We start from the raw sequence: 26,125 nt of genomic DNA on the forward strand, positions 1-26,125 counted from the left end.
TGTAATTGTCTTAATGTGGCTGTTAAAGTTCAGGTCTGAGTCCATGACTACACCAAGATTTCTGGCTTTGTCTGTTGTCTTTAACATTATTGTTTGAAGCTGAGCGCAGACTTTTAATCAAAAACAACCACCTCAGCTTTTACTTCATTTAAGTTCTGGCACATCCAGCCGTTAATTTGTTCAATGCACTTAGTCAGTTTTTGTATTGGACCAGTATAAATGTCTTTATTTAACTGTATTGTTGCTTTTGTCGTCCAAATTTGTCTAGTCCACATTGATGTCCTGCACAAATGTCTGTCTAGCCCAGCTGATGTCTTGTATAAATGTCCTTATGTAACTACATTGTTGTTTTTGTCCAAATTTGTCCTGCCCATGTCTGTCTAGCCCAGATGAGGTATTGTATAAATGTCTTTGTCCTTATGTAACTGATCAGCTGGGCTAGACAGACATTTGTGCAGGACATCAATGTGGACTGGACATACTTGGACAAAAACAACAATGCGGTTACATAAGGACAAAGACATTTATACAAGACAACAGCTGGGCTAGACAGACATTTGTGCAGGACATCAATGTGGACTGGACATATTTGGACAACAAAAACAACAATACAGTTACATAAGGACAAAGACATTTATCCAAGACATCAGCTGGGCTAGACAGACATTTGTGCAGGACATCAATGTGGACTGGACATATTTGGACAAAAACAACAATACAGTTACATAAAGACATTTATCCAAGACATCAGCTGGGCTAGACAGGCATTTGTGCAAGACAGACATGGAAAATTTGGACTACAAAATCAACAATAAAGGTACATAAAGACATTTTTGCAAGACATCAGCTGGGCTAGACAGACATGGGCGGGAGATCGACATGGAAGGGACATATTTGGACAAAAACAACAATGCAGTTACATAAGGACAAAGACATTTATCCAATACATCAGCTGGGTTAGACAGACATGGGCAGGACATCGATGTGGACTGGACATATTTGGACAAAAGCAACAATGCAGGTACATAAAGACATTTATGCATGACATCAGCTGGGCAAGACAGACATGGGCAGGACATCGATGTGGACTGGACAAATTTGGACAAAAGCAACAATGCAGTTACATAAGGACAAAGACATTTATCCAAGACATCAGCTGGGCTGGACAGACACAGGCGTGGACATTACATGAGTGATTAATGTGTGCAGGTGTAACCCTTAAGAAGAGGATTTTGATGTCTTTTTGAAACATGTGATGCATGATAGCGCTCCGATGTGATGTGCAACGTCAGTCCACATCCTGGTGTGTGTGTGTGTGTGTGTGTGTGTGTGTAGAGAAGACACGGGTCCCCGGGACCCCGAGGTTGGACTGGACTCGTCTGGCGGGTACAGGAGTGAAAAAACGGGGTTTTGCTGATTTAAATCCAGCTAAAAACATGGAAACACACATGAGTTATGATGAGTTGGACTGTGATTGCCCTCTATTGGAAACACAGTGTTAGTACACAAGGACACAAGGCACCAGTGTGTACACTGTGTACTAAAATACCACAAACTAGGCTACATGAACCACACAGATACTACATAACACCAGTTATACTTGTATGTATTTATACTCTATGTTTTAGTCCATATTGCAGAGGCTGCATGTATTTGACAGACGGACCATTGATCACAACTTTTCCAAATAAGTGTTTGGTGTGGTGACACTTATGAATTATTAGGATTATTATTATTATTATTATTAACTACAGATGGTTTAATCTGAAGCAAACCAAACTGTTTATAATGTAATAAAACATCATAAATAAGAAGTAGCTTGGTCGTAGGGTTGCATCATTTGAGGAAAAGTATCATTTAGCGATTATTTTGACTGATATTGCGATTACATTCCCGATATTGGAGTGATTATTGTCTTTTTGTTAATACTTTTTCTCACGTTTTCATTGATAAATAATCAAATTAAAAACATGTAATTGATTTCGTGAGAGGATCTTTTTCTTTAGTCTTCTTTATGTCTCTGAGGAACCGTATTGCTCATATTGACACATATTTTGTCTTTAACAAATATAATAACAAACAATAAACCAAAAAATTAAATACTAGTTTTCCTTCATTCTGGACCACGTGATGAGAACAAACCCAGAGAACAGGAGGACGTCCCGTGACTCCTACGTCATGACGCAGGCAGGCGTGCTTTCGTCATCCACCCCTATCCAGAGATCCTCACAACACCAGGAGGTCTCCCTCTGACATCAGTTTGGAGCAAAATCACAAAGATCACGTGTTGCCAAGCTAGTAGCACTTCCAAGGACTTTGCCTTGGAGGTTGCTGCTTACATAATAATAATAATAATAATAATAATAATAAATAATAATAATAATAATAGTAATAATACTCCCCTTTTATTTTAGCCTTACACCACAGAATCCATTCAATAATATTTGATATCCAACATTTTATGCATGCATACCTTCATCTTCATGGACTTCAGGTTGATGTTTACTCATTATATAAGAGCGCTTCCACTTAAAGTATTATTAGATGGATTTCTGAATGGGCGTACCTGAGTAGGGGGGTCCGAGGGGGGTCAGAGGGCCCCCAATGTCACGTCCAAATACTGATGAGCTGACCATGTTTTTCTGCTGCGATCCCCGTTTTTTTTTATTTTATTTAATACTTCTTATAATTTCTTTTTTCCTGACACAAAGCCTAGAATAACACCGTCTCACTGTGAGTATTTTACCTACTTCACTAGCGTCATTTGATGGGTTTTTTTCTACTGTGTGTTAACAGAATTTGAGGTTTCTGCAATAAAAAACTGACACATGATGGATAGAATTTTAAATGTCAACATAATGTTAAATTATCAAATTATAACAAGGGTTGTCTTGAGACACGTTACAGGTAGATGACCCAGAGACCTCAGACAGGCCTAATAATCCTAATTATTACAGCAGTTGATAAGATAAACAGTAGCAATTATAGCAACAATAAAGATAATGCAACTGGGACTAGAAATAATAGACTCCGGGGTATAAGATGAATAAAAAGGGCCGGGCCGTTATCTGTGTGATGGGATGATTTTTTCTTCTGCCAAATTCAGCGGTCTTAAAAAAGACTGAAGTCTAAAATTAGAAAGTTTCCTAAATTACGTCATGAAACAAGCAATCTGATTAAAAAAGATAAGTTACAAAAAGCCAAGAATCTGATTCAGATTCATTCAAATCAACAGAAGAGGCTTTAAAACAGCATCTACCAAAATAAATAAACATGCAAAGTGCGTGTAACTTTACAAAATATGGGTTTATTAGGGAGAAATTGAACGTTTTGGATGCTTTATTCTCACAGCATTCAGGACTACAAACTGATCCGAGTGGACGAGAAGTGCGCATGCGCGAGGTTCAACGCCTACTTTTGCAGACCGGAAGGTGAAAAGGACTTCTCACAGGAGTATTTAATCCTTTCGACACACACTATCTGTGTATCGTGACAGGTTGCTGTCCACGAAGGACGTTAATTACGCGTTTGCCTAGTTAAACGTTAACTCACGAGGTCAGGTTATATGTTTTTATTGTCCTCGAGCCAACGGCAGCATCCCGCAGGAGCTGGAGTACGGAGGTAAGAGTTGTGTCTGGATTAGCATCTTTATGTTAGCTTTAATGCTGCTGGAGAACCGGGGAAAACCGGGGAAAAACCCCGGTCCTAGGTCCGCTAGGACCGGGTTTATAGTTGGACACACACCGGTTAATTCTTGTCACGCGAACACCATTTAATTCAGTCTTTTTCTGGCTCACATTTCAACTTAATTAAGTCACTATTTGTCCTTTTTATTTATTTTTTATTTCGTGTTAGCTAGCAGACGTTAAGGAAAGGAAACGGCAAGAGGCGCGAGGCTTGTTTGGGAACTGCTCGTGCGTCGGAGACTTGATTAAAAACGGGTACGCGCAACCATACACCAACTAAAAAATGAAGCTAGTAAATTTTACAATAATATTACTTTTTATTATTAGACCATAAAACAGCACAACAGGCATTAAAGTGCGCTCGTGTCACTTTGAGAACATCGTATATAACGCACGTTTACACCATTATCATTACTTCGTTCCACGCCTTGGATACACACTACAAAGACACACTTTTTAACATGGAGGTGTCACACACAACACGTAGTAGTCTTACGTGCATGCGCACCTTGAAAACACGCCTGTTCAAATGGCTTTACGTCACTCATTTAGCTAATTCATTCATTATTCAGTGATACAGACATGCATGTTAAGGCTTTTTCATTTAGAAATGTCAGGATACTGTAAATGTACTATGGAGGCAGGCATAGGTACTTGTGACCAGTGCTGGGATGTACTTCTAAGTACTTTTACTTACTCACAAATTTGAGGTATTTGTACATGAGTCTTTTTTTTTTTTTTTTGAATGCCACTTTCTGTATTCTACTTTTTAATCGGCTACATTCCTCTTTCAGCTTTAGTTATTAGTTCCGTTAGAAATAAAGATTCACTATTATTTTGGGTGTTTCAGGCTTTTATTTTGAAAGGAGAGATGAAGACATGAAAGAGAGGGGGGGGGGGGGGGGGGGGGGGGGGGGGGGGGGGGGGATGACATGCAAGTGGCCGCGGCCCGGACTCGAACCCGTGGCCCCGGACCGGACTCGAACCCGTGGCCCCGGACCGGACTCGAACCCAGGTCCGCCGCGTCGAGGAGTAAACCTCCAAATACCAACTGAGCTATCTGGGCCCAAATAAAGATTTACTATTCTATTGGATGTTTCAGGCCTTTATTTTGAAGAACAGATAAGACATGAAGGAGGGGGGGGTGACATGCAAGTGGCCCCGGACCGGACTCGAACCCGTGGCCCCGGACTGGACTCGAACCCTTTTCCGCCGCGTCGAGGATTAAAACCTCCAAATACCAACTGAGCTATCTGGGCCCAAATAAAGATTTACTATTCTTTTGGGTGTTTCAGGCTTTTATTTTGACATGACATATGAAGACATGAAAATGGGGAGGGGGGGGACATGCAAGTGGCCCCGGACCGGACTCGAACCCGCGTCCGCCGCGTCGAGGAGTAAACCTCCATTTACCAACTGAGCAACCTGGGCGCAAATAAAGTTTTTTTTTTTTTTTTTTTTTTTTTACACAACCTTATCGCCAGGGGACTATAGTCCACTACAAGAACTGACTAAGTTTGTGTTGGAATGAAATCCATCTTGTCTTTTATCTTGTCTTTTCTTGCCCTCTGAGCAGACAGATTAAGGGAATGAAGATATACCGACTGGGACAATGACGGAGAGGTGGGGGAGGTAAACAACCCCGAAGCGACCCACCCACGCTCCGACTCCCTACCGTCAGTCCTCCTGCCTCAAGCATGGAGCAGGACGCTGCAGCAGCTCCGGAGGACGCAGACTCCCAGCCGACGTACAGGGTAGAGCGCCCGGTCTACGATGAAGCCCTCGTCCGGTCGCGGCTCCTCAGCCGCAGAGACCACTCCACGACCCTCGGACAGAGGCTGGCGCACCAGTTACGGTAGGTTAAATACTTAGGGGTTCACCCCTGGATTTGTCCTGGCAAAGTCAGAAATAGGCATTTGCCAACAATTTTGGATCATGGTTTAATCATTTAAGTCATCTATTAATCAAAAAATGCTAAATATGTTCAATGTGATGTATGTGTAAGATGTTTCTTTACTTTTTTAATGTCACTGGAAGTCAAATAGTATAATCCAAGTGTCAGGTATTATGTGGGCTGCAATTAAGGATTACTTTTATTCAATTCCCCATTTATTATAGTACATTTATTAATGTTTTAGTCTATTGAAATGTGAAACTATACCAGAGCCCAAAGAGACAAACTCAAACTAGTAGAGGATTTCACCCCTGGATTTGTCCCTCCAAAGTCAGAAATATGCATTTGATTCATCCATTACACAAACATTCACCAACAATTTTGGATAATGGTTTAATCATTTAAGTCATATTGTAATCAAATAAAATGCTAAATATGTACAATGTACTGTATGTGTAAGATGTTTTACCAAGCGAGCTGATCCACTTTTTCAAGTTGATAAGAGCATTAAAATGAGACAAAATAATGGGACAAAAAGAAATCAAAAGACCTTTAGATTAGATAAAAATGTGCCATTAATTGCATTAATGATGACACATTAATGCAATTAATCGCAAATGAACATCTTAACTTTTTGACCGCACTAATTCAAATGTTGGATTGTAAAATCAGACAAAACTAAAGATATTTAATGTAAAATGATGTAAAACAGGAAGAATGTACCTGATGATAATTGGCCTAAATCACATGTGTCACTCACGGGTTTTTTGGACATTTTTTACTCCATTTCCGACGTTTTTTGGCGTTTTCTTTTCATTTTTGTCAACCAAACCATAAGTGAGAATACTAAATGAGACATGCAGTAATACAGTCAAACATATTTGACTTTTCCCATGACGTAAAAGCCATAAACTCTAAATCTGGCCCTTGATGTGACTCTCGTTTTAGGGAAGTGGAGTTTTACACCCTGGCCTAAATGATTAAGAAGTTATCTAAATAGTTTAATGTTTAATTAATTTTCTGTAATTTTCAACAGTATATAAATGGATTTAATTTAACAGCTTTTTCCTGTGATCACCCGTCGTAGTTATAATGCTTTTTACTCTATTTTCACCCTGCACATGTCCAGTGTAACGTCTGTATATCTTCACGGGTATGGGACTTCTCCATTAAAGTTAGCACGGGAACCTGACTAGTTCAGACCTAGTAACCCTTGGTCTGTGAGTAGAGATACTACGAAACATTTACATAGAAATGGGAAAACGGATGAGGACACACACACCGTGTTTTCTAATGGTTGCAGGTAGATGTTGAGACACGGCTGTTGTTTACGCCAGTCAGATAATCAGAATATACAGAAAGATCTCTTTTAATTCGATGCAATATTTATGTGTCGGGGCGAATTGTCTTTCGATTGAACAAAACAAACTAAATACTTGATGTTCAGCAGCCACTGAGGCACCGAAGGAGCGAATCTTACACAGAGATAAAAACATGTCATTGTCCAGGAAGAGATGCATTGTGGGAGGTTTATTCGTCCAATTTCTTGGTACACAAACGATTCACGTGAAGGATCAATGGCGTATCTAGACTCTGGGGCTCTGGGTCTCTGTCACTGGCAAAAAACCACCAGCCCCCCCTCCTCCGGTGTCTACCTCCCACTTACCTGTTCACCTCTATCTGTAGACTACACCTGGTTGCTAAGGCTGCGTGGTACCTTCAAAACAAAAGCACTAAAACTTACCAGAATAAAATACTAATGATAGACAAATTTATGTAGCTGGATGAAGGAAAACCAAACTTAAATCAATCAAAATGATGAGTAGCTCCAACATTATGTAACTACCAATGAATGAGCAGTGTATTAGTGGTTTGAGTTTCTCTTTCCAGTCGAATTTAAACAATCACAAACCGATAACTTAATCCACGTGTCTACTTTCGCAGGTGTTCATCAGAGAAGGCCAAGGCGGCAGCCCTGAGCTTCCTGCCCATTCTAACATGGCTGCCGTCTTATCCGGTCAAGCAGTACCTGTTTTCTGATGTGGTCTCGGGTCTCAGCACGGGAGTTGTGCAGCTCCCTCAAGGTTAGTGCCGTGCAGTCCCACCTGTCTTAAGCCTTGGATTGTATTCAGGTCAAATTGACCCGTTTCCCAATTTTTACTAGAAGAAAAAGTTACATTTAAATTACTCCGGATATGACCACAGACTGAGTAGGGACCCGAGGGATCCAAGAGGGTCCCAAAAGTGAAGACAATGCAAGGGTTAAGCCTGTCTTCGACTTGCGTTAATGAGGGAATAGATGGATGGATATTTATTGATCCCAAAAAATGGGAAATTACAGTGTTACAGCAGCACACAAAATATACATACATACAATATACATGAAATAATAATAAAAAATATAAGAATAAAATACAAGAACAATTATTTAAATATATACAAGATGGAAAAAAAAAAAGTGCAACTGTTTAAGTATGCTAAAATGTAAATGAACCAATCGTGCCGGTTGCCCTTATTGCAGTATGTGGTGTCTCAGAGTCTCATCTAGCAAATATCTAGAATATTGTCAGGAAGAATGGTTTTCATCTCTCTAGAGAGCTATAGCGTTGAACATAGAGCTCGCTACTGCATTCAGTTTGGCGGATCAAAAAATTCCAAGTAATTCAATACCTAATCTCAATACTTTAGGAGTTAATCTCATCAGCGTCAGTGAGCCAATAAGCACGCAGCATTCTTCTATGATCTGATAATGTCTGTGATTAACGTTACACGGCGTAGAGGCACGCAAGAAAAACTGTTGGACACAAAGACATGTTCACGTAGTAGAAAAACTAATAAATGGGGATCCAAGTCACAGTATTGTACCGGTATCAAAAATATCTCAACGACCCCCAGCCCGACTTAAGGAATCCATGACGAAGGTTTTCAAGGGTTGTCCTGGATAAAAACACCTTAATAAGACACTTCCTTTCATTTGTCACTTATCTGGATGTTTGAAAGTTACCTTTTACACGTTTCCGGAATTTTTGTTGTTAAAAGATTTTGAATCGTAGCAACAAGCTACGTTTAGCCATGCTAGTCATCTGGGATGACCGAGGGTTAATGTGTGAACCCCTGATGGGTTTCAGCGTTACTCTGTCTTTGTTTTTTTTATATTGAAGGAATTGCACAAAACAGGTTATATATTTCAAAGCATACATTTCCTTTCAGTTTTTTAATTTTTAATTTATTTTTATAAACGGGAACAAAATTACCCTCACCCACCCTTCCCATACTAGTCTTGGCAGATACCTAAATAATAATAATAATAATAATAATAATAATAATAATAATAAATAAACAAGTGGAGAAAAAAATAAAATAAAATAAAAATAGTATTAAATAATTTTAATGTACATACTCACAGTTATATGCAAAACATTAAACACACTTACAAAACAAGTACAAGTAATAAAATCACAATAAAAAATGTCTCTCATACTCCAGGCAATACGTTAAGATTCCCAAAATATACATACATACATACATACACAATATATAACACAAAGGGTTCGGCCATTTTAAGTAAAATTTCTGGACCCAACCTTTGAATGTGAATTTGACTTTTTGTAGTTTAAGACAAAATAAAACCTCACTTAACGGGATGGGATTGTCCACTTTACTGACACGTCTCCCTCTCCTGTGCTCCGCAGGTCTGGCCTATGCCATGCTGGCTGCTGTGCCCCCAGTCTATGGTCTGTACTCGTCTTTCTACCCCGTCCTGCTCTACACCTTCTTTGGGACGTCCAGACACATCTCCATAGGTGGGAAACGAACTTAAAGCCTCCTTTTTGGGTCATAAATCTCCTCCTAGCTAAGGTGGAGATTCAACAAACAACAAGATCCCTTCATGTCTCTAAATTCCCTCTTAGTTATGGTTGTTATGCATGTCAAGTTTGGCTTTCTCACACGTCAGATACAGTTTACAATAATAAAAGTGGCAGATTGAGCTCTCGAAATCCTCAGTAATACTCCTTAGAAACACTAGGTCCTTGTTTTTAGACTGAGGTAGACAACAGGAGCTTCTCTTTTCTAGCTGGAGACAACAGATTTTGATAGATTAGTTGTTTCTGGCTAATTGATGCTCGTCTTCTTATTCTTATCTTCTTATTCAGCTGTGATTATGTCCACAAGTTGGTTGAAAATGCCGTCTGACTTTTTAATGTTTCAAGCTGACTTGCTTTAAAAAGAGAGTCTTGTTAAAGTGCACTTCATGGTTATATAAGTATATGTGATGGGCTGCACGATATGAGGAAAATATAGATATGTAGTGATGATGAATTTTGCGATGACGATATAACTTGCGATAAATACAGATATTAAAGTGTACTCAGCTCTCAAATTGGATAAATTAAACATAAAAGGCACCCCTACATTTTTTTGTGATTCAAGATTTCTTTGTCATACCACAGTACACTATAGTACAAAATTACTAAAGTGACGTTTTCTACAGATATAATCTTTCACGATATGTTGCCGCTTTTGGGATGCGTTTATTGCAACAGTTGATACCGCAATGATGATTAAAAAAAAAAGTCTCGGGTTACGTATGTAACCCTTGTTCCCCGAGATAGGGAATGAGACACTGCGTCGGTGACGACACTATGGGAACGCCTTTAGGCACAGTGTCGTAACCAACGCAGTTCGAGATCTCCTCGAAGGGTAACGTCTCGGGTTACGTATGTAACCCTTGTTCCCCGAGATAGGGGAACGAGACGCTTTGATGCTCGTCTTCTTATTCAGCTGTGATTATGTCCACAAGTTGGTTGAAAATGGCGTCTGACTTTTTAATGTCTCAAGCCGACTCGCTTTAAAGCGAGAGTCTTGTTAAAGAAGTTAAAATGCCCTTCATGGTTACATGAGTATATGTGGTAGGGCTGCACGATATGAGGAAAATATAGATATGTAGTGATGTTAATGAATTTTGCGATAGTGATATAACTTGCGATAAATAAACGGATATTATAGTGTACTCCGTTTTTAAATCGCTTGTTGAATTTAAAACAAATTAAATAAAATGATTTCCAAAATTCTTTCTTTGAGTTAATTTGACATTTATCAGAATATAAAAGGCCCCCCTATAAAAAGCTGCAGCTTTTGGGATGTGTTTATTGCGACAGTTGATAGCGCAATAACGTTAAAAACCAATATATTGTGCAGCCCTACTATGTGATATCATGCCAGTTGTAAGGAGCTGCACGTATGATAGAACAATGTAAGATTACAGTGTTATTACGTCATAACATAACTCTGTTTGGCTGCTTAACTTACATTCTTGTTGGGGTTTTCTGCTGCCGTAACCCCGAATTCTGATAGGATCCAGTACTGCTTGATGGAGGAAGCCATGTGCCTGTGCTTGTCCTAAACTTGGCTTTTTTTATTTTATGTGACTTGTAAACCCACAAAATAATGACTTTGTTTACTAGTTAGTGAGCTGGTTAGCTGGGCATGCTAGTGATGGCAGCTTACATCACTGTAGAGCAGATTAAGACACTGTCTTTATTTCATTCCTTACACTTGTTTTTGGTTTTGGAATGGCTCATTAAAAGTCCTTAAATGCTGAGTATCACTCGTTCTACAGCCACAGGCACATTTGAACAAGTGGAGAAATCCAAAGCTTCACGTGAGCATATATAAAGATTTTAAACCATTAAATGGGAGCATAGATTTTGGGTTGACCCAAACCTTCCTCGCAGTATTTCCAGGAAAGGGGTTCCCGTAATTCTCTCTTTTAAGGTTAAATCTTCACTTAGAAAATGATGAACATTAACAAACTGTTCCCTTTTTTTTGTGGCCTAATATTTTTAGGAAAGGGATTCCTGAAGTGTCCTAATCCCGTGTTTTTTGGTATATTTCACATTGTAAATGGAGGATCGGCTATTAAAAAGTAGTCAGAGGCCTTTTGACACGGCCAGGACACACACACACACACACACACACACACACACACACACACACACACACACACCCCCACCCATATCTTTTAACTCTGATGTGATGACTGTGTCCTCGGCTGACATCAGCTGCAGCATTGTGACATTTCAGTGACGCCACCCTGACATCTCACCTATTTGGCTGCTCTCTTTCCTTGAAAGGGCTCCATGTCCTCTCAAATGTCAGCTCTAAGCGATATAACTTTAACGCATGGTCGCAATAATCTAAACCTGCTCAACCTTTTAAACAAAAGAGCTGAGCTGGAGTGAACAACAGGAAGAAGTTGGAGTCACTGTAAAGTGCTTTATGCCCCAAATTCATTATTTATATTTATTTGGAGAGCAATTTGCTGTGGAAATAAAAATGTCTCAACTTCTGGCAGAGAGTCAGAGGGAATACGTGGGCCGCTGTTCAAGTGCTAGGCAAGATGGCATTCTCAATCACTCATGCACGCAGGAACGCAAACACACACACACACACACACACACACACACACACACATGCCTAAGTAGGGTTAAGGTGAAATACGTCCGGGATTCAGACAGGATGTTTGAAGAAGGACTGTTGTGTTTGGTTTGGTGTTGCTTTGCGAGTGAAGGCCAGCCCTGATAAGAGCCGGTGTGCCTGGCTACACGACTGGAAAGATTAGACATTTGGCATGATGTTCCACAGCAAAGCCAAGCTTGATTGACATTTATGTATCGTATTCTATAGTCGGAGATCCCCACAATCTACAAGCAACGGGTGAATTTACACATGTTCTGTTACTGGAGCACAGAGATTCAACTGTGCTTGCAGCATGTTCTATTAATTTGGATGTTTGGGTTATAACTGTGCTTATATTTTGTTCCCGTCTTCTGCTTACTCCCTCATGTAGCTGCATATTGAGGGCTGGAGGTGGAAAAACTGTCAGTATGGGTTCACCATCAGCCTTTGGGTGCAGTTCTAATCCCATCCTCATGTTGTTAAGCCTGTTAATACGTATCCTGGTATAAATCAATGGCGGCCTTTAAGGCAGTCAGTGGCCTTTTCACACAGCCAGGTTGCCTTCCACATTCAGCGCCAAGAACAGCATAATGAGCTCAAACTGCCAAGCACCTCGGTCCCACACACAGGGGGTCAGCTCAAGTACCCAGATCTAAAGCCTCACGAGTTACTCACTTGTTTAGCTCCTCATCTCACCCATCTGGCTACTTTCTTTCCAAGCGAGGGCTCCAAGTCTGACAAAAGGATGTGAAAAACCAAACCTCAACCTTTTAAACAAAAGAGCTGATGTGGATAGACCAGCAGGGAGCAGTTGGCTTCACTGTAAAGTGGTCTGATAGCAAGTTGCTGTGGACGTAGTAACCTTAAACTCTGGCAGAAAGGGCCAGGGAAGAACTGGTCTAGTGCCAGGCAAGATGACCTGATTTCACACTTACAGTGGACATGAGACTGTACAGAGCAAAGCTTGAAAAGGTGAAGTCAAACCCCTGTTTTGTTTGTCTTTGTGTGCTCCGCAGGCACCTTTGCCGTGATAAGTCTGATGATCGGGAGTGTCGCAGTGAGGGAGGCCCCGGACTCCATGTTCTACGTCCCGCCCGCCAACGGATCCAACGCGTCTGCCGTCCTGGACGTGGAGGCTCGGGATGCCAGGCGGGTGCAGGTGGCCGTGGTGCTCACAACCCTGGTGGGAATCATCCAGGTCAGCCTCAGAACCACTGAAAGCTGCTGTTGATACGGTCTATCTTCCCTGAGCCCCCACAGAGGGTCTTGTTATTTGGTAGAAACATCACAGTAAAGTGATCCAGCTTGCTGAGATCTTCTCACGCTCCAAAATCCCTGTTTACCCAAAGCAGCAGCACGTCTGAATCACTGTTGATGTATCAACAACTCGATGTTTTGCTTGTTCTCATCCCCTTGACCTCCTTCCTTCTGCTTTTTGTTTTCCTTTCCTTCAGTTTGTGCTGGGTCTCCTCAGGTTTGGTTTTGTGGCGATCTACCTCACAGAGCCGCTGGTGCGAGGCTTCACCACAGCGGCATCGGTGCACGTTGTCGTCTCTCAGCTGAAGTACCTGCTGGGGGTGAAAACGCAGCGCTTCAGCGGGCCCCTCTCTGCTATTTACGTGAGTTTCAATAGCTTCTGAAGGGTTTGTAGGTGGAAGGTGGGCCCTACGTGATTTGAATTCACACAGTATTGCTCAAATGCATCAATGGTCCCCAACTCTCGCCCCAGAGCGTCAAGGCGGTCCTCTGTGACATCACAAGCACCAACGTCTCCACGCTCATCCTGGGCCTCGTGTGCTTCGTCTTCCTGTTCGTGATCAAAGACCTCAACGAGCGCTTCAAGAAGAAGCTGCCCATTCCCATCCCTGGAGAGATCATCGTGGTCATTGTGTCAACCGGCGTCTCTTATGGCATGTCCCTATCGGAGGACTACAAGGTGGACGTGGTTGGGAAGATACCCACCGGGTAGGTTCTTACATTACTTCATGGGATTTTACAATTGGGACTTGTTACTTGGTGCCATCTTATTTGTATTCATTTTGTAGTTTTTGGCCCCGGTTCACCACATCGAGCCTTAACCATCAAAACATCGCAGCCAAGACACACTGACACGCCGGGATGGATGAACTAGTAGTGTTATCTCATGTGTTCTCAGGCTCCTCCCTCCCACGGCCCCGGAGTTCTCCCTGTTGCCCAGTTTGGTCGCAGACTCCTTCGCCGTAGCCATTGTGGGATTCTCAATGGGCATCTCGCTCGCCAAGACCTTTGCCCTGAAGCACGGCTACAGCGTGGACGGCAACCAGGTGAGTCTGGACATCTGAGGAGGCACGATGAACTCGACGCCGACCTGAGGAGTAACCCAGAAAGCCCTTTCCGCCGGACACCTTTGTGTTGCGTTCTGGCTTTTTTTAGTTCAAGCTGCCCAATGACGTGACACTGAAGCCACATAGCTTCACATAGCTTCACTAGGCTATGTAAAGCGGCAGATATCCCAGCAAGGAGAAGCCCTTCTTTCCGGGAATATGCTGTATCTTACAATATCGGATTAGACATTAGACAAACTTCCTTCTGGAAAGGAGAAGTCACTGTAACTTCAGCTTAGCACAGCTAACCCTTTCTGGAGTTCACTGTGGATTTCGATGGGTTCTTTACTGTCCTCTGCTTCATTTCACCCGCACGCTAGCGGTTGGGCTAACGTGCCAGAGCTGGTTTCACCGGGTAACGGTCTGAATGTAGGGTCATGGTCTGACACCCAACCTTTGTGTCGTTGTGCTCTCAGGAGCTGATTGCCCTCGGCCTGTGTAACTTCATCAGCTCTTTCTTCCAAACCTTCGCCATCACCTGCTCCATGTCGAGGAGTCTGGTGCAGGAGAGCACTGGTGGAAAAACCCAGGTAACACACACACACACACACACACAGTAGGACGCTATCTTTCTTGATAAGACTAAAGTGGTGTTGTAAAACTGTTTGTGTGTGTTTGCGTCCAGATAGCGGGACTGCTCGGGTCTCTCTTGGTGCTGCTGGTGGTGGTTGCCATTGGTTTCGTCTTCCAGCCGCTCCCTCAGGTGGGTGACTCTGCTGCTGATGATGACCCAGCTTCCTGTCTGGCTTGGCGTCACAGGTGGAGCTGCAGAACCCTTTTATGTTGACACCTCCACCGATAAAGTTCCAGATTACGGTGACGATGACTGGTTAATGTGTAACCAGCTGAAAAGACTAATCGTTGTTTTGTCCTCGTGGTTCCCAGACGGCGCTGGCCGCCATCATCATGGTGAACCTGTTGGGGATGTTCAAACAGTTCAGAGACATTCCCGCTCTGTGGAGGAACAGCAGCATCGAGCTGGTCAGTCGCCAAAAACCAAATCCAAACTTTGGTTGATTGGCTTTATTTGGACCATATAACAGATAATTAGGAACATTTAAGTTACAGCAATACAGCTTCCACAAACAAAATCGTCAGCAAAGATATGGATCAACATCCCAGGAAGTGATTCAAATAAGATTTCCATGTTCAAAAAGGAGAAGGAAGAAGTTAAAAGAAATACTTTTCTGGTCCTACCCACCTTTACTATGTTTTCTAAAGCAAAAACAAACAAAGTTCTGCACTTTTAGTTGGAGTTGGAGGGAGAAAATGGATAGTAAAGTGTACCCTTTAGGTGCTAAGAGTGACTCTTAAACATCATTAGCTTATTGGTGACTATGTAGGATTTCTCTCTTCAGTTACTGAAGGCCATATGTTGACTGAGACATGATGGGGTTCATCCCCCTGTCACATGCCGTTGATCTCATACATGATGTCAGTCACCCTGCTTGTTCCCATTCAGCTGAGGACAAGAGGATGTAGCTGTCGCTCTGCTGTAACACTTCCTGTCCATATATTTAGGCTGCTTCCCTCTTCTTCCTCAGGCCATCTGGCTCGTGGCCTTCGTAGCGTCCGTGCTGCTAGGACTGGACTATGGCCTCCTGGCGGCCATCGCCTTCGCCATACTAACGGTCATCTACAGAACACAGAGGTACTGAAAAGGCCGCCGCTTGTCTTTAGAGTTGTAGTCCGAACGTGGGATTCTCTCCACGTTCACTGAATAAATGGAAGCCACATATAGCACGTCAATAAATTTGGATGAACAGATTTGGGTGGGGCTCCAAGCGTGCTATTTACGTGTTTCTGACCTCTCTCCGCACCTTCCAGCCCTGAAAGTGCCATCCTGGGTCATGTTCCGGGCACAGGGCTGTACTGTGACGTGGATCAGTACGAAGAGGTGAGACCGCCAGGAGAGAAAAAGGCTTTTTTTGAGTTTGAACCCAGGTTAAAACATTACACAGTAAGTCTGTTGCTCTGAACTCGTGATTTGTGTTCTGTTCCCAGGCGGCTGAATACGACGGGATCAAGATTTTCCTCTACAACTCTTCAATCTACTTCGCCAACAGTGAGCTTTATGTGAACGCCCTCAAGAAGAAGGTAATCCTTCAAAGATGTCTATGAATATGTCTGTGTAGTAATAATAATGTCACATGTCACGTATGGAGGGAGTGGAAGATTATCACAGTTTTCTTGATGGACTGAAACGGCTCGTATAAAGTGCAATGACGTCTAGAATTAGCAGTGTTGGCACCATGTAGATCGTCACTACCGTCACCCAGCCACATGTGAAAATGATTTAGGGGGGCTGAGAGGACATTTAGGGTTTGAGCCCCCCTGAAAAGGATCTAAAAGCGCGCTGTAGACCAAAACTACACCTCCCAGTGCATGCTGGGAGGCTTTCCGACACACTTGCCATGTGGAAAGTGCAATCACGTGGCTGCCACTCAAGCCGATAATGTGAACCACAAACTCCACTCATTTTGCCATTTTTATGTCAATAATAATTCCAACCGCGGGGTTATCTCAGCCCGATTAGTGAGAGGATTAGTAGAGCCACGTTTGAAGAAGGGGGCCCAGGTTTTTAAGATGAAGTCCATGTGTAAAAACGAGGACGACGGTATGACTGCACCCGTGTCTGGGTCCAGAAACACGTTGAACAAGTCAGGGAACGGATCCCGTTTAAAGGAACAGTTTCACAAATTAGGAAATACTGACAACATTTCTGAAGGAATCTGAAATCTAACTCGCTCTTTCTGCCAAAAGTTAAAGGAGAAACTCTCCGTGGAGCAAATATGAAGCTCCAGAAGTTTTTATGCTAAGATAAGATACCAGAAGGAGCTTCATATGTAGAATACACAGACATGGAAGTGATTTCAATCTTCTCTGTTAACGCTCAACAAGAAAAGCTTGCTTTGTTCCTTAGTTCCTGTTCCATTAAACGTCTACAGTTGTACATGTTAAAAGACACGTCCCATAATCTGAACTAGAATAACCTGAAAAGGCCTCCACTGCAGCCTGGGAGAGTAAAAACCACTCAATCAAACACAATGCGAGAGTTTAATGTCATAATCACAAGCCTGCTATAATAAAACCTTACCTACGTCTCCTATAAAGGCAGTTAGAGTTCATGATTAGGTTAAAATGGGGAACCATACAGCACAAGAACCAAATAAAGCCCCCTGTGTTTGTAACTCCCATGTTGATGATGTCTTTGCAGACGGGAGTGAACCCCGAGCGCTTGCAAGCCGCCCGGAAAGCCCAAAAAAAACGGGCCGGGAAGGCGAACGGCAACCCCAGCGGCCCACTGAAGGTGACGTGTGCCGAGGTGAGTCGGGGTTTAGAGCCCTGTTGAGTCGGCGTGCTGCATATCTGCGTTTATGGGCTCATGTGTGGGCTTGTCAGGTCCCGCAGGGAGTGCACTACGTCTTTCCCATGGCTGCTGTACGATGTTTCTAAGGCCTCGTGGAGAAGAGGGGGCATGACTACTACAGCTTGTTTTGGTGAAAGGGACTTGAATCAAGGACATTTTTGTCTCTTTAGTTAGATAAACTGTACATAGTCTCAGAGCCTCTGTGTAGAAAATGGTGGACTCTGGCTCCCCGCAGTGGTAGCATCCAAAAAATACACAAACACGTGTAATACCTTGTTTTAAGGTTTGAATTTGACCGGTTTTCAAAGCTTTTATATCAGAAATATGTGTTTCTTATAACCCAAGTGCCCCAAAATAACTTGGATGCATGTGTGTGTGTGACCCAGACAGGATTCTTTGCAGGTAAAAAGAATGATTTTGGTTGTAATATTCAGGCTCATAGCATGTGAAAAAGAGGGTTTCAAGACAGTCTCCGGACTAAAATTTGACATAAACCAGTCTGTGATTCTGTCATCTTAACTATTAGATAAAATAAGTAACTTAAAAATTAGGTAGAGGGATTAAAATGTTAAAAAGAGGGACGAAAGTCTTTAAAAAAGGGTTCATTTTCGACAGGAAGACCTCAGAAAGGTTAGGTTCCTGTCCTAAAAACATCCCTCTGTTTTGATTGGTTCTACAACAAGGAGCGGGGCGTGACCCATGAGGTTTTGTCCTATGAGAACGCGGAGAAGGAGCAGGGGAACGGCCAGTTGGGGGACAGACACGGCGAGGAGGCGGTCTTCCTCGAGCCCCTCGGCGCCGTCCACTCCATCATCCTGGACTGGACCCCCGCCAGCTTCATCGACTCCGTCGGGGCCAAAGCCGTCAAACAGGTTCGCCCTTGAGGGTATTTTCGGGGAACGGGGTTTCTAACAGTTGGGGATCGGGACGACGGGTTCAGGATGACATCTGGATTTGTCTCTGCAGGTTGTTAAGGAATATGCAGCGGTGGACGTCCGAGTGGTGATAGCCAGCTGCAGCCGTGAGTAATCACGGGGACTTGTCTCCGTGTCAGAGATACGGAGCAATAATCACTACTGTCATTGATTTCATTTGACATGCATTTAATACAGACTGACCTGGATTCATCTGTGGGATCATGAGGGACCTGGTTTAGATGCCTTACCCAGATTAAACCCGTAACTCTGATGTGGAAATGCCAAGGTCACGTGTTGCACACCACTGTTTTATTATATGTATTATGACATAATAATCACCATTATATTGGGATCACTATAGGCTTTACTTGACAAATCCATCAATGAATAGATCATCAAACCTAATCAATATGGTCCAAATACGCTTAGTAGACAGTTTTTAGAGTATTACTTACTAAATACTTACACCATACCCTTTATTTAGTAGTATTACACAGCAAAGTCAACAGCACTTCTAGTCTACAGTACTTCCTCGACCTTCCCCTTCCGGGTTAGCTCCTTTGGCGCCGGAAATTCCCACCGGATGTCCTTTTCCGTCCTCTTTCTTTGTGTTGGTGTTTTAAGTTTTGGTGGATTTCTGAGGACTATGGAGACCTGGTCCTCAGGTCTCTGCAGGGTAAATCCAGACAGCTAGCTAGACTATCTGTCCAATCTGAGGACCATGGTTACCTGGTCCTCAGGTCTCTGCAGGGTAAATCCAGACAGCTAGCTAGACTATCTGTCCAATCTGAGGACTATGGTTACCTGGTCCTCAGGTCTCTGCAGGGTAAATCCAGACAGCAAGATTCATGAATGTCATTAGTCGTAACTTGGTACAGCAGACGTGAGATGTAACTGCCGTCCCCTACATCCTGTAGTATTAGGACACGGTCTGCATGTGGTCTGACTGATCCTCTATCTCTGCTTTAATCTACAAGGAACCCTGCTGTCTGAGCTGGACACCTTACAGTTTTTCACGGGGGTCCTGACCCCAGAGATGGTGTTCCCCACCGTCCACGATGCAGTACTGCGCTGTCAGCACTCAGCCGGCAGCCTTTCGAACAACGGGACCACCTGACGGGTGACGGGACCAGAAGACACCTGGTCCGGCCTTGGGACTGCAGACCTGGAGGGAGGGGAGGGGAGGGGAGGGTCCTCCTGATGCTTCACAGTAGGGATGAATGGAGCGGTCATTCATATTGAATAGTGTTGTAGAACAGCTGTCCCCCCTCACCAGCCAGACCACCTTGTGGACTTAAGGGGGCCAGTGCAGCTTTGAGGCTTTTATCGTCCAATCACACGTGCAGGATTGAGTTTCTAGCTGACTTTCTCACGGCCATATACAGGATGTGCTTAGAGTTGCACTTTTTTAAGTTGTGGTCAACTTTTCACTGCTTTGCTGGATTAAAATGTTAGTTTTTGGTGAAAATGTATGAGAAGTAAAATTTCTAATATCCTGTTGTTGGTATCATGTGACGCGTTACAAGGTTTGTCCTGATGGATTTACACATGTTCTGTGTGTTGTGTGTGTAATTGTATTTAAACCAGCGAAAGCTGCTCATAGGTCAACTTGCAGTATCATGTCGTTGCAGTGTGTTTCCAACACTAACCTGTGTGTGTTTTCCTATTTAAGATGTATTTGTAGAACACAAGGTGCCTTTAAAGTTAAAATGTGGTGATTTTACAGATCACACACTCAAATCTGGAATAAACTTTTATTTTTAAGTGAACAAGTGACAACAAAAGACGATATCTTTGACTCCGTTCTCTGCTTTTCTTGACAGTAAAAAGCCAAAGTGGAACACACCCACACACACACAGAAACACACTCTCAGTTGTAGGTCATGTATCTGGGCGTGGCGCTGAACTTGGCGTAGGACTTGATGACCTTGTTCACGGCCTCCAGGAAGTCCTTCTCCGTGGCGATCTTCCTGCGGGCCCTGATCGCGAACATTCCCGCCTCCGTGCACACGCTGCGGATCTCGGCACCTGGCGGGAACACACACACACACACACACACACACACATCAACTTCAGCTTACAGAACGCACAAAGCATGTAGAAGTCATGTTTTTGGAGATGTCATGACAACTGAACCGGTTTAACTGCATTTGGACCGTTGTTCCGTGTTTCCAAAACCTGTAGAAAGACCTTTTTGTCCTCATCTGTATCATGAGATCCAGACCGTCTGAGGTAAATAAACCCAGTCTGTCCAATGGAAACCACCATCACTACGAATCATCAACTTTTCATTTTAACTATTAAAAGGCTCATTAAGAAGGATTTTCCTAAAAAGAACTGGATAGAGAAAAAAGAGGTGTGAGTGCATCTGCAGAGACTGCACTGCCTGTATTTTCTTATTTTGCTACGTTTACGACATTTTCTGGGCCTCAATCTCTAAAAACGTAGCGACCACGTGCCAAATCGTAGGCATGCATGCCTAAAAAAAGAATACAAATGTAGCAAAGCTCTGCCAAATCGGGAGCATGTAGGTGACCTGATAACCTTTGAATAAAAACGTGAGAATGAGCATTTTGTCAACATTTAATCCTCTGGTTCAGCTGAGAGATTCAAAATGGCTGAATTTAGAGATGGGTTGTTTTTAATTGGACGGTGACGACTGTCACGTCACACCAGTGGACAAATCATTGAAGGCAAATTTGGAACGGTCGTCCGGAGCAGGGGTTCCCAAATGGGGGCACGTGGACCCCTAGAGGCTCTTGTGGAGGACTGCAGGGGTTAGGTGACATTTTTTGCACGATGTTTTTCAGTAACCAGGTTGTACTTACTTCAGTCTTTTTCTTTTTTTCTCTCCACATTTTATGAAGTTTTTGACCAATTCTTGCCTTTATCCCTTACTTACTTTTTTCTTTGGAGTTTGTCTTTTTTTCTTGCTTTTTCTTTTAAAGTGAGTCACTTTCTTTGAAATTTGTCGCATATTTGAATTTTGTCACTTGTTGCCCTCCAAGTTTTTGTTAATTTTTTTGCACAATGTTTTTCAGTTAGGCTTTTTTCTCTCTCCAAGCTTGTCGCATTTTTCAATGTTTTTGTCGCCTTTTTTGAAGGTTTTGACTCAATTCTTTTGTCACTTGTTGCCCTCAAAGTTATTTTTATTTCCAACCTTACTTCCTTCTTTCTACCGTCTTTTCCAAGTTTATCACCTTTTTTGATTAGAATTTAAATACTCTCCAGGTACAAGGCTGCTGTTTAGTTAATCTGATAACATCGCTGCATTGGCCCTCTTTATATAGACTTATGTTTCCCCCTCTGGTTAGGGGGTCCGTGTCTTGAGACAAGCTTGAGAACCCCTGATCTAGACCACCTAGAAGTCAGTACTCCACTCCAGTAAAATAAGCAACAGAGAAAGTGAACACACATCAGTATTATAGCTATGGTTTTAGAACAGGAAGCAAGGCAACACTAATGTCAGATGGGAGATTGAGTGCTGCTGCGTCAGTCTTACCGGTGCTGTTGGGACAGAGGCGAGCCAGCAGCTCAAAGCGAATGTCCCTCTCCACGCTCATGGAGCGGGCGTGGATCTTGAAGATGTGTGTGCGACCCTGAAACCCAAAACAAAGACAGGTGAGGCTAGAAAACCAGCTACACACACACACACACACACACACACACACCCACCCAAATACTGCATAAAGGCAGGCAGCGGTGAGCAGACACAACCTTTCTACACGACCTCACCTCCAGGTCCGGCAGGCTGAACTCGATCTTCCTGTCCAGGCGTCCGGGTCTCATCAGGGCCGGGTCCAGGGTGTCCGGTCGGTTGGTGGCCATCAGCACTTTGATGTTGCCTCGCGGGTCGAAGCCGTCTAGCTGGTTGATGAGCTCCAGCATGGTCCTCTGGACCTCGTTGTCTCCACCGGCGCCATCGTCGAACCGAGCACCTGGCGGGTTCAAACACACACACACGTCAGTGTGTGTGTGTCAGGTGGTTTCCTAGGTTTTTCACCACTACTTTTACCCTCATGTTGTCCTCGGGTCAAATTGACCCATTTTCATTTAAAAATGTACCCTAACCCTAAAGGTATCAAAACGTTGGAAAAAACACCAAAAGCATCAAAAAAAGAAGCCGCAACATTGAAAAAGTGACACTAATGTGGGAAAAAGTGATAATAATGTAGAAAAAAACTTTCTTTTTTCCTCCATGTTTGACGAGAAGACAACACAAGGGTTAAAAGAAATGAGTATTTCACTGTAGGACAGAAGGAAAGCATTGTACATAGAGAAGGAATGCAACACAACCGGTGTTTTTAATATACATTTATATGGCTTATTTTGAAAGGGTCAGACTTCTGCCTCAGAGCAAGAAGGTTCTGGGTTTGAATCCGGACCTTTCTGTGTGGACTCTGTGTGTCTTTATGGTTTCTTCCCCCCATAAAGACATGCATGCTGAATAACTAGGACTACAGTTGAAAATTAGACCACTGGCCAACACTGGCGCATTTCAAGAAATGTGGATTAATGTGTATTGTCTTAATCAAATAAATAAATCTACAAATCTATAATGACTTTGGCCAGCAGTGGGAAGAAGCAGACAAGAGTCCCGACACAGACGCTAACCTGGACCGTGGCAGCGGCTAAATGAAGTCTCTAAAATCAGGACCACCAACGAAAACCAACGTGTTAAAGAGCAAGCTATATTTAGAATATTTTCACTGCTTTAAGACGGGGAACTGAAGCCAATATAACGTTCTCTAAAGGCTGACAAGAACGGTACATTAACCTCGAGGAACACAGGTGCTGCTGTTCCACCGCTGCCTTGACCGGTTAGTTTCTTAGTTCCTGACCCTTGTAGTTTAAGCTGTTTTAAAATGATCGTTACACAGACCCACAGACACACAGAGACCCACCCCGTCCCCGTCCCCATCCCTAGTCCTAACAGACCGCCTCCGCTGCCAGTCACCTCAAAAAAAAACACATGTACTGTGTGTTGTCCTGTGCATTGTTATTATTATTTCATGTCTTTGTTTTTGGTGTTTTTGTATTGTATTCTTCTTTTTTCTCCTCCATGCTGTAACGGATGCTGGTAACTTTAATTTCCTCCCAAAGGGATTAATAAGTCTAAGTGAAAATGTACTGTACTTGAAGTCAAATCATAAAACACAGTGACAGTGGGGTGAGCCTTACCTCCGATGGCATCGATTTCATCAAAGAAGATCAGACAAGCCTTCTTAGTCCTGGCCATCTCAAACAGTTCCCGCACCATCCTGGCTCCCTACACACACACACACACACAGAGAGGTACGTGATACTTCCAGTGGTCCGGGTTTCACGATCTAACGGCTGCTCTTGTCCGCCGGGTGCGTTCCTCCGACCCTCCTCCCACTCACCTCTCCCACGTACTTCTGCACCAGCTCCGAGCCGATGACTCGGATGAAGCAGGCGTCGGTCCGGTTGGCCACGGCGCGGGCGCACAGGGTCTTCCCCGTGCCGGGGGGCCCGAACAGCAGCACGCCTTTCGGAGGCTCGATACCCAGATTGACGAACCTCTCGGGCTGGCGAGCGGAGGAGGAAGACAAAATGAGTCAGGATCTTAGTCAGTCCTGGTTACTGTACCAACTGTATGATGGCACCCTACTCACGTGGAGCAGGGGGGTCTCGACCACTTCCCTCAGCTTCTCAATCTGCTCCTTACACCCCCCGACATCACTGTAGGTCACATCGGGCTTCTCCTCCACCTACAACACAGGAACACCGAGTTGCTGCTGCAGCTTGCTTGTGACCATATTGTAAAAGACGAGAGAAAGTGGGAGAACGCGGGTGTCGTGAAGCGGATTCAGACCTGCATCATGGTGACGGTCGGGTCAATCTTGGGGGGCAGGGGGATGTGGATCTGATACTTGTTTCTGTCCACCCTGAGAGACCAGAAGAGACACTACAGTCAGCAGCTCGTCTCACTAGACGTTCTACACTGAGACGTTTAAAAGAACCGTCTTCCTCACCCGACTCGCATGCCCTCCTCGATGTCAGTGGGGGCCACCTGGTCGCTCAGGTCCACCACAAACTTGGCAAACTGTTTGACGTTGATGATGTATTTGGGGTCCTCGGAGTCCGCGTTGATGATCTTTGTGCATCTGTGGGAATAACACACTGAAACATCCGGGAAATGCATTCACAATTCAACCATCAAACAAACTCAAAAAACCACGGGGATGCATTTTTCCCGTTCATTTTACCGTGCCACCTGCAGCGGCTGTTCACTCTGCAGAGTCTGTTTGTCAGCAGCCAGGTCCCAGAGTGCCGGTGGAGCCAGGCCCGTGTCCGACTCCTTGATGCCTGTCAGAGCCAAGAGAACACACCGAGAACTTCAAACCCGATCCAGCATCCAGAGCCTGCGATCTACTGACAACTGTCACACACACCGAGTAATAGTCACACACTTGCTGCTTTTACGGCCCACCTGTCAACTCGTTGATCTTTTTGAGCAGCTGCTGGATGTCGTCTTCCACTTGTTTGATCTGCCTGGAGTAGGTGCTTTGACCCTGAACACACACGGCAACTACAGCATCACAACTTTTAATCGATGTGCATGTGTGTGTGTGTGTTAAAAACGACCCCAAAAACGAGTTTAAATGTGAATAACAACGCCAATGAGACCAGTTTCACCACTTTAGATCAGAATCAGTGTGGTGCTAGCTTAGCTTAGCTTAGCCCGTACTTACATACGTCTTCAGCAGAGCAATGTCCCCTTCATCCAAAGCTGTGGAGATGACAACAACGTTAGCATGGGTTAGCATTCTGTCATAAGGCCGCTAGCCCTAGTGTAATAAAACTACTTCACTAACTTCACATCAAAGGTGCACGTTTTACACTAGATGCATTCACTGCAAACATCTGACATGTTACATTAACCAAGCTAAATTAGCTAGCCGTCTATTTAACGAGCACAGCTAACGTTAGCCAAGTAGCTAGCAAGCTAGCTAGCTGTTGTCGACGTTCATTTTCAGCATTTACACTTATTTTCTTAGATAAAACGTTACCTCTGATAGGTCCTTCGTCCTTCTCCTCATCCTTCGTTTTCCTCTGGTCGTCTCCCAAATAGTCCGGCATTTTTTATCTGGGTTTAAACACTTTCTTACGAAGAAAAGAGCGAGCTCTTTGGCAGTCGAACAGTACTATTACACAGCAGCTTTGGGTTTCCGCCGCTTTCCGCCAGTCACCGGAAACACACGTCGGGACTTTATTCAGGTTGCACCACCAATTAAAAACAACATTTTTAATACATGAAAAACCCTCATACATTTCATCATAAATATTACTCAATCATTTCCAATGATTTTGTATCTATATAGTTATATCAGTGCGTTTTCCAACAAAGAAACGCTGCTTGACTACAGTAACTAGGAACCATAGTTGCTGCGCGGAGTTAACGGCGTGAGAGC

At 43.5% G+C, this 26,125-nt stretch overlaps 2 protein-coding genes and 1 long non-coding RNA gene across 4 annotated transcripts in view; 2 read left to right on the forward strand and 1 right to left on the reverse strand.

Moving 5' to 3' along the window:
• Positions 1-2,439, forward strand: part of LOC117939998 — a 14,147-nt gene extending 11,708 nt beyond the window's left edge. Inside the window, exons 2-3 of the long non-coding RNA XR_004655690.1 lie at positions 2,026-2,030; positions 2,428-2,439. This is a non-coding gene — a long non-coding RNA (uncharacterized LOC117939998). The remainder of the gene's footprint in view (positions 1-2,025; positions 2,031-2,427) is intronic.
• Positions 2,440-3,395: 956 nt separating this feature from the next.
• On the forward strand, positions 3,396-19,875 carry slc26a5 (solute carrier family 26 member 5). 2 transcript variants are annotated; one of them, XM_034865368.1, is made up of 18 exons: positions 3,396-3,621; positions 5,263-5,541; positions 7,525-7,664; positions 9,273-9,383; positions 13,056-13,237; positions 13,494-13,658; positions 13,769-14,004; positions 14,195-14,342; positions 14,819-14,932; positions 15,028-15,105; positions 15,288-15,383; positions 15,947-16,053; positions 16,230-16,299; positions 16,407-16,499; positions 17,620-17,727; positions 18,456-18,644; positions 18,739-18,793; positions 19,667-19,875. In XM_034865368.1, the coding sequence occupies exons 2-18, from the start codon at positions 5,384-5,386 to the stop codon at positions 19,804-19,806; spliced, it is 2,190 nt and encodes a 729-aa protein (XP_034721259.1). In that variant the 5' UTR covers positions 3,396-3,621; positions 5,263-5,383; the 3' UTR covers positions 19,807-19,875. The 2 variants fall into 2 exon arrangements, with proteins under 2 accessions (XP_034721259.1, XP_034721260.1); XM_034865369.1 differs by having other exon boundaries at positions 3,434-3,630; positions 5,260-5,541.
• Positions 19,876-20,424: 549 nt separating this feature from the next.
• Positions 20,425-26,001, reverse strand: psmc2 (proteasome 26S subunit, ATPase 2). Its single transcript, XM_034865371.1, has 12 exons — positions 25,724-26,001; positions 25,406-25,443; positions 25,144-25,225; positions 24,920-25,019; positions 24,686-24,817; positions 24,526-24,598; positions 24,326-24,421; positions 24,074-24,238; positions 23,871-23,958; positions 22,425-22,627; positions 22,192-22,288; positions 20,425-20,717 (listed from the first exon to the last, which is right to left on the reverse strand). Exons 1-12 carry the CDS (start codon positions 25,791-25,793, stop codon positions 20,560-20,562), a joined length of 1,302 nt encoding a protein of 433 aa, XP_034721262.1. The 5' UTR covers positions 25,794-26,001; the 3' UTR covers positions 20,425-20,559.
• Positions 26,002-26,125: the final 124 nt, after the last annotated feature.

Source organism: Etheostoma cragini, unplaced genomic scaffold (assembly GCF_013103735.1).
Source record: "Etheostoma cragini isolate CJK2018 unplaced genomic scaffold, CSU_Ecrag_1.0 ScbMSFa_1523, whole genome shotgun sequence".
NCBI lineage: Eukaryota > Metazoa > Chordata > Actinopteri > Perciformes > Percidae > Etheostoma > Etheostoma cragini.

Bases quoted from the DNA above. Each gene is read 5' to 3' on its own strand.
- slc26a5 (XM_034865368.1), top strand. From the start codon at position 5,384: ATGGAGCAGGACGCTGCAGCAGCTCCGGAGGACGCAGACTCCCAGCCG. The intron at 16,500-17,619 runs GTAATCCTTCAA...ATGTCTTTGCAG, and splicing joins TGAACGCCCTCAAGAAGAAG to ACGGGAGTGAACCCCGAGCG. The intron at 17,728-18,455 runs GTGAGTCGGGGT...TTCTACAACAAG, and splicing joins TGAAGGTGACGTGTGCCGAG to GAGCGGGGCGTGACCCATGA.
- psmc2 (XM_034865371.1), bottom strand. From the start codon at position 25,793: ATGCCGGACTATTTGGGAGACGACCAGAGGAAAACGAAGGATGAGGAG. The intron at 23,959-24,073 runs GTGAGTGGGAGG...GTGTGTGTGTAG, and splicing joins TGCAGAAGTACGTGGGAGAG to GGAGCCAGGATGGTGCGGGA. The intron at 22,289-22,424 runs GTGAGGTCGTGT...TTTGGGTTTCAG, and splicing joins TCAGCCTGCCGGACCTGGAG to GGTCGCACACACATCTTCAA.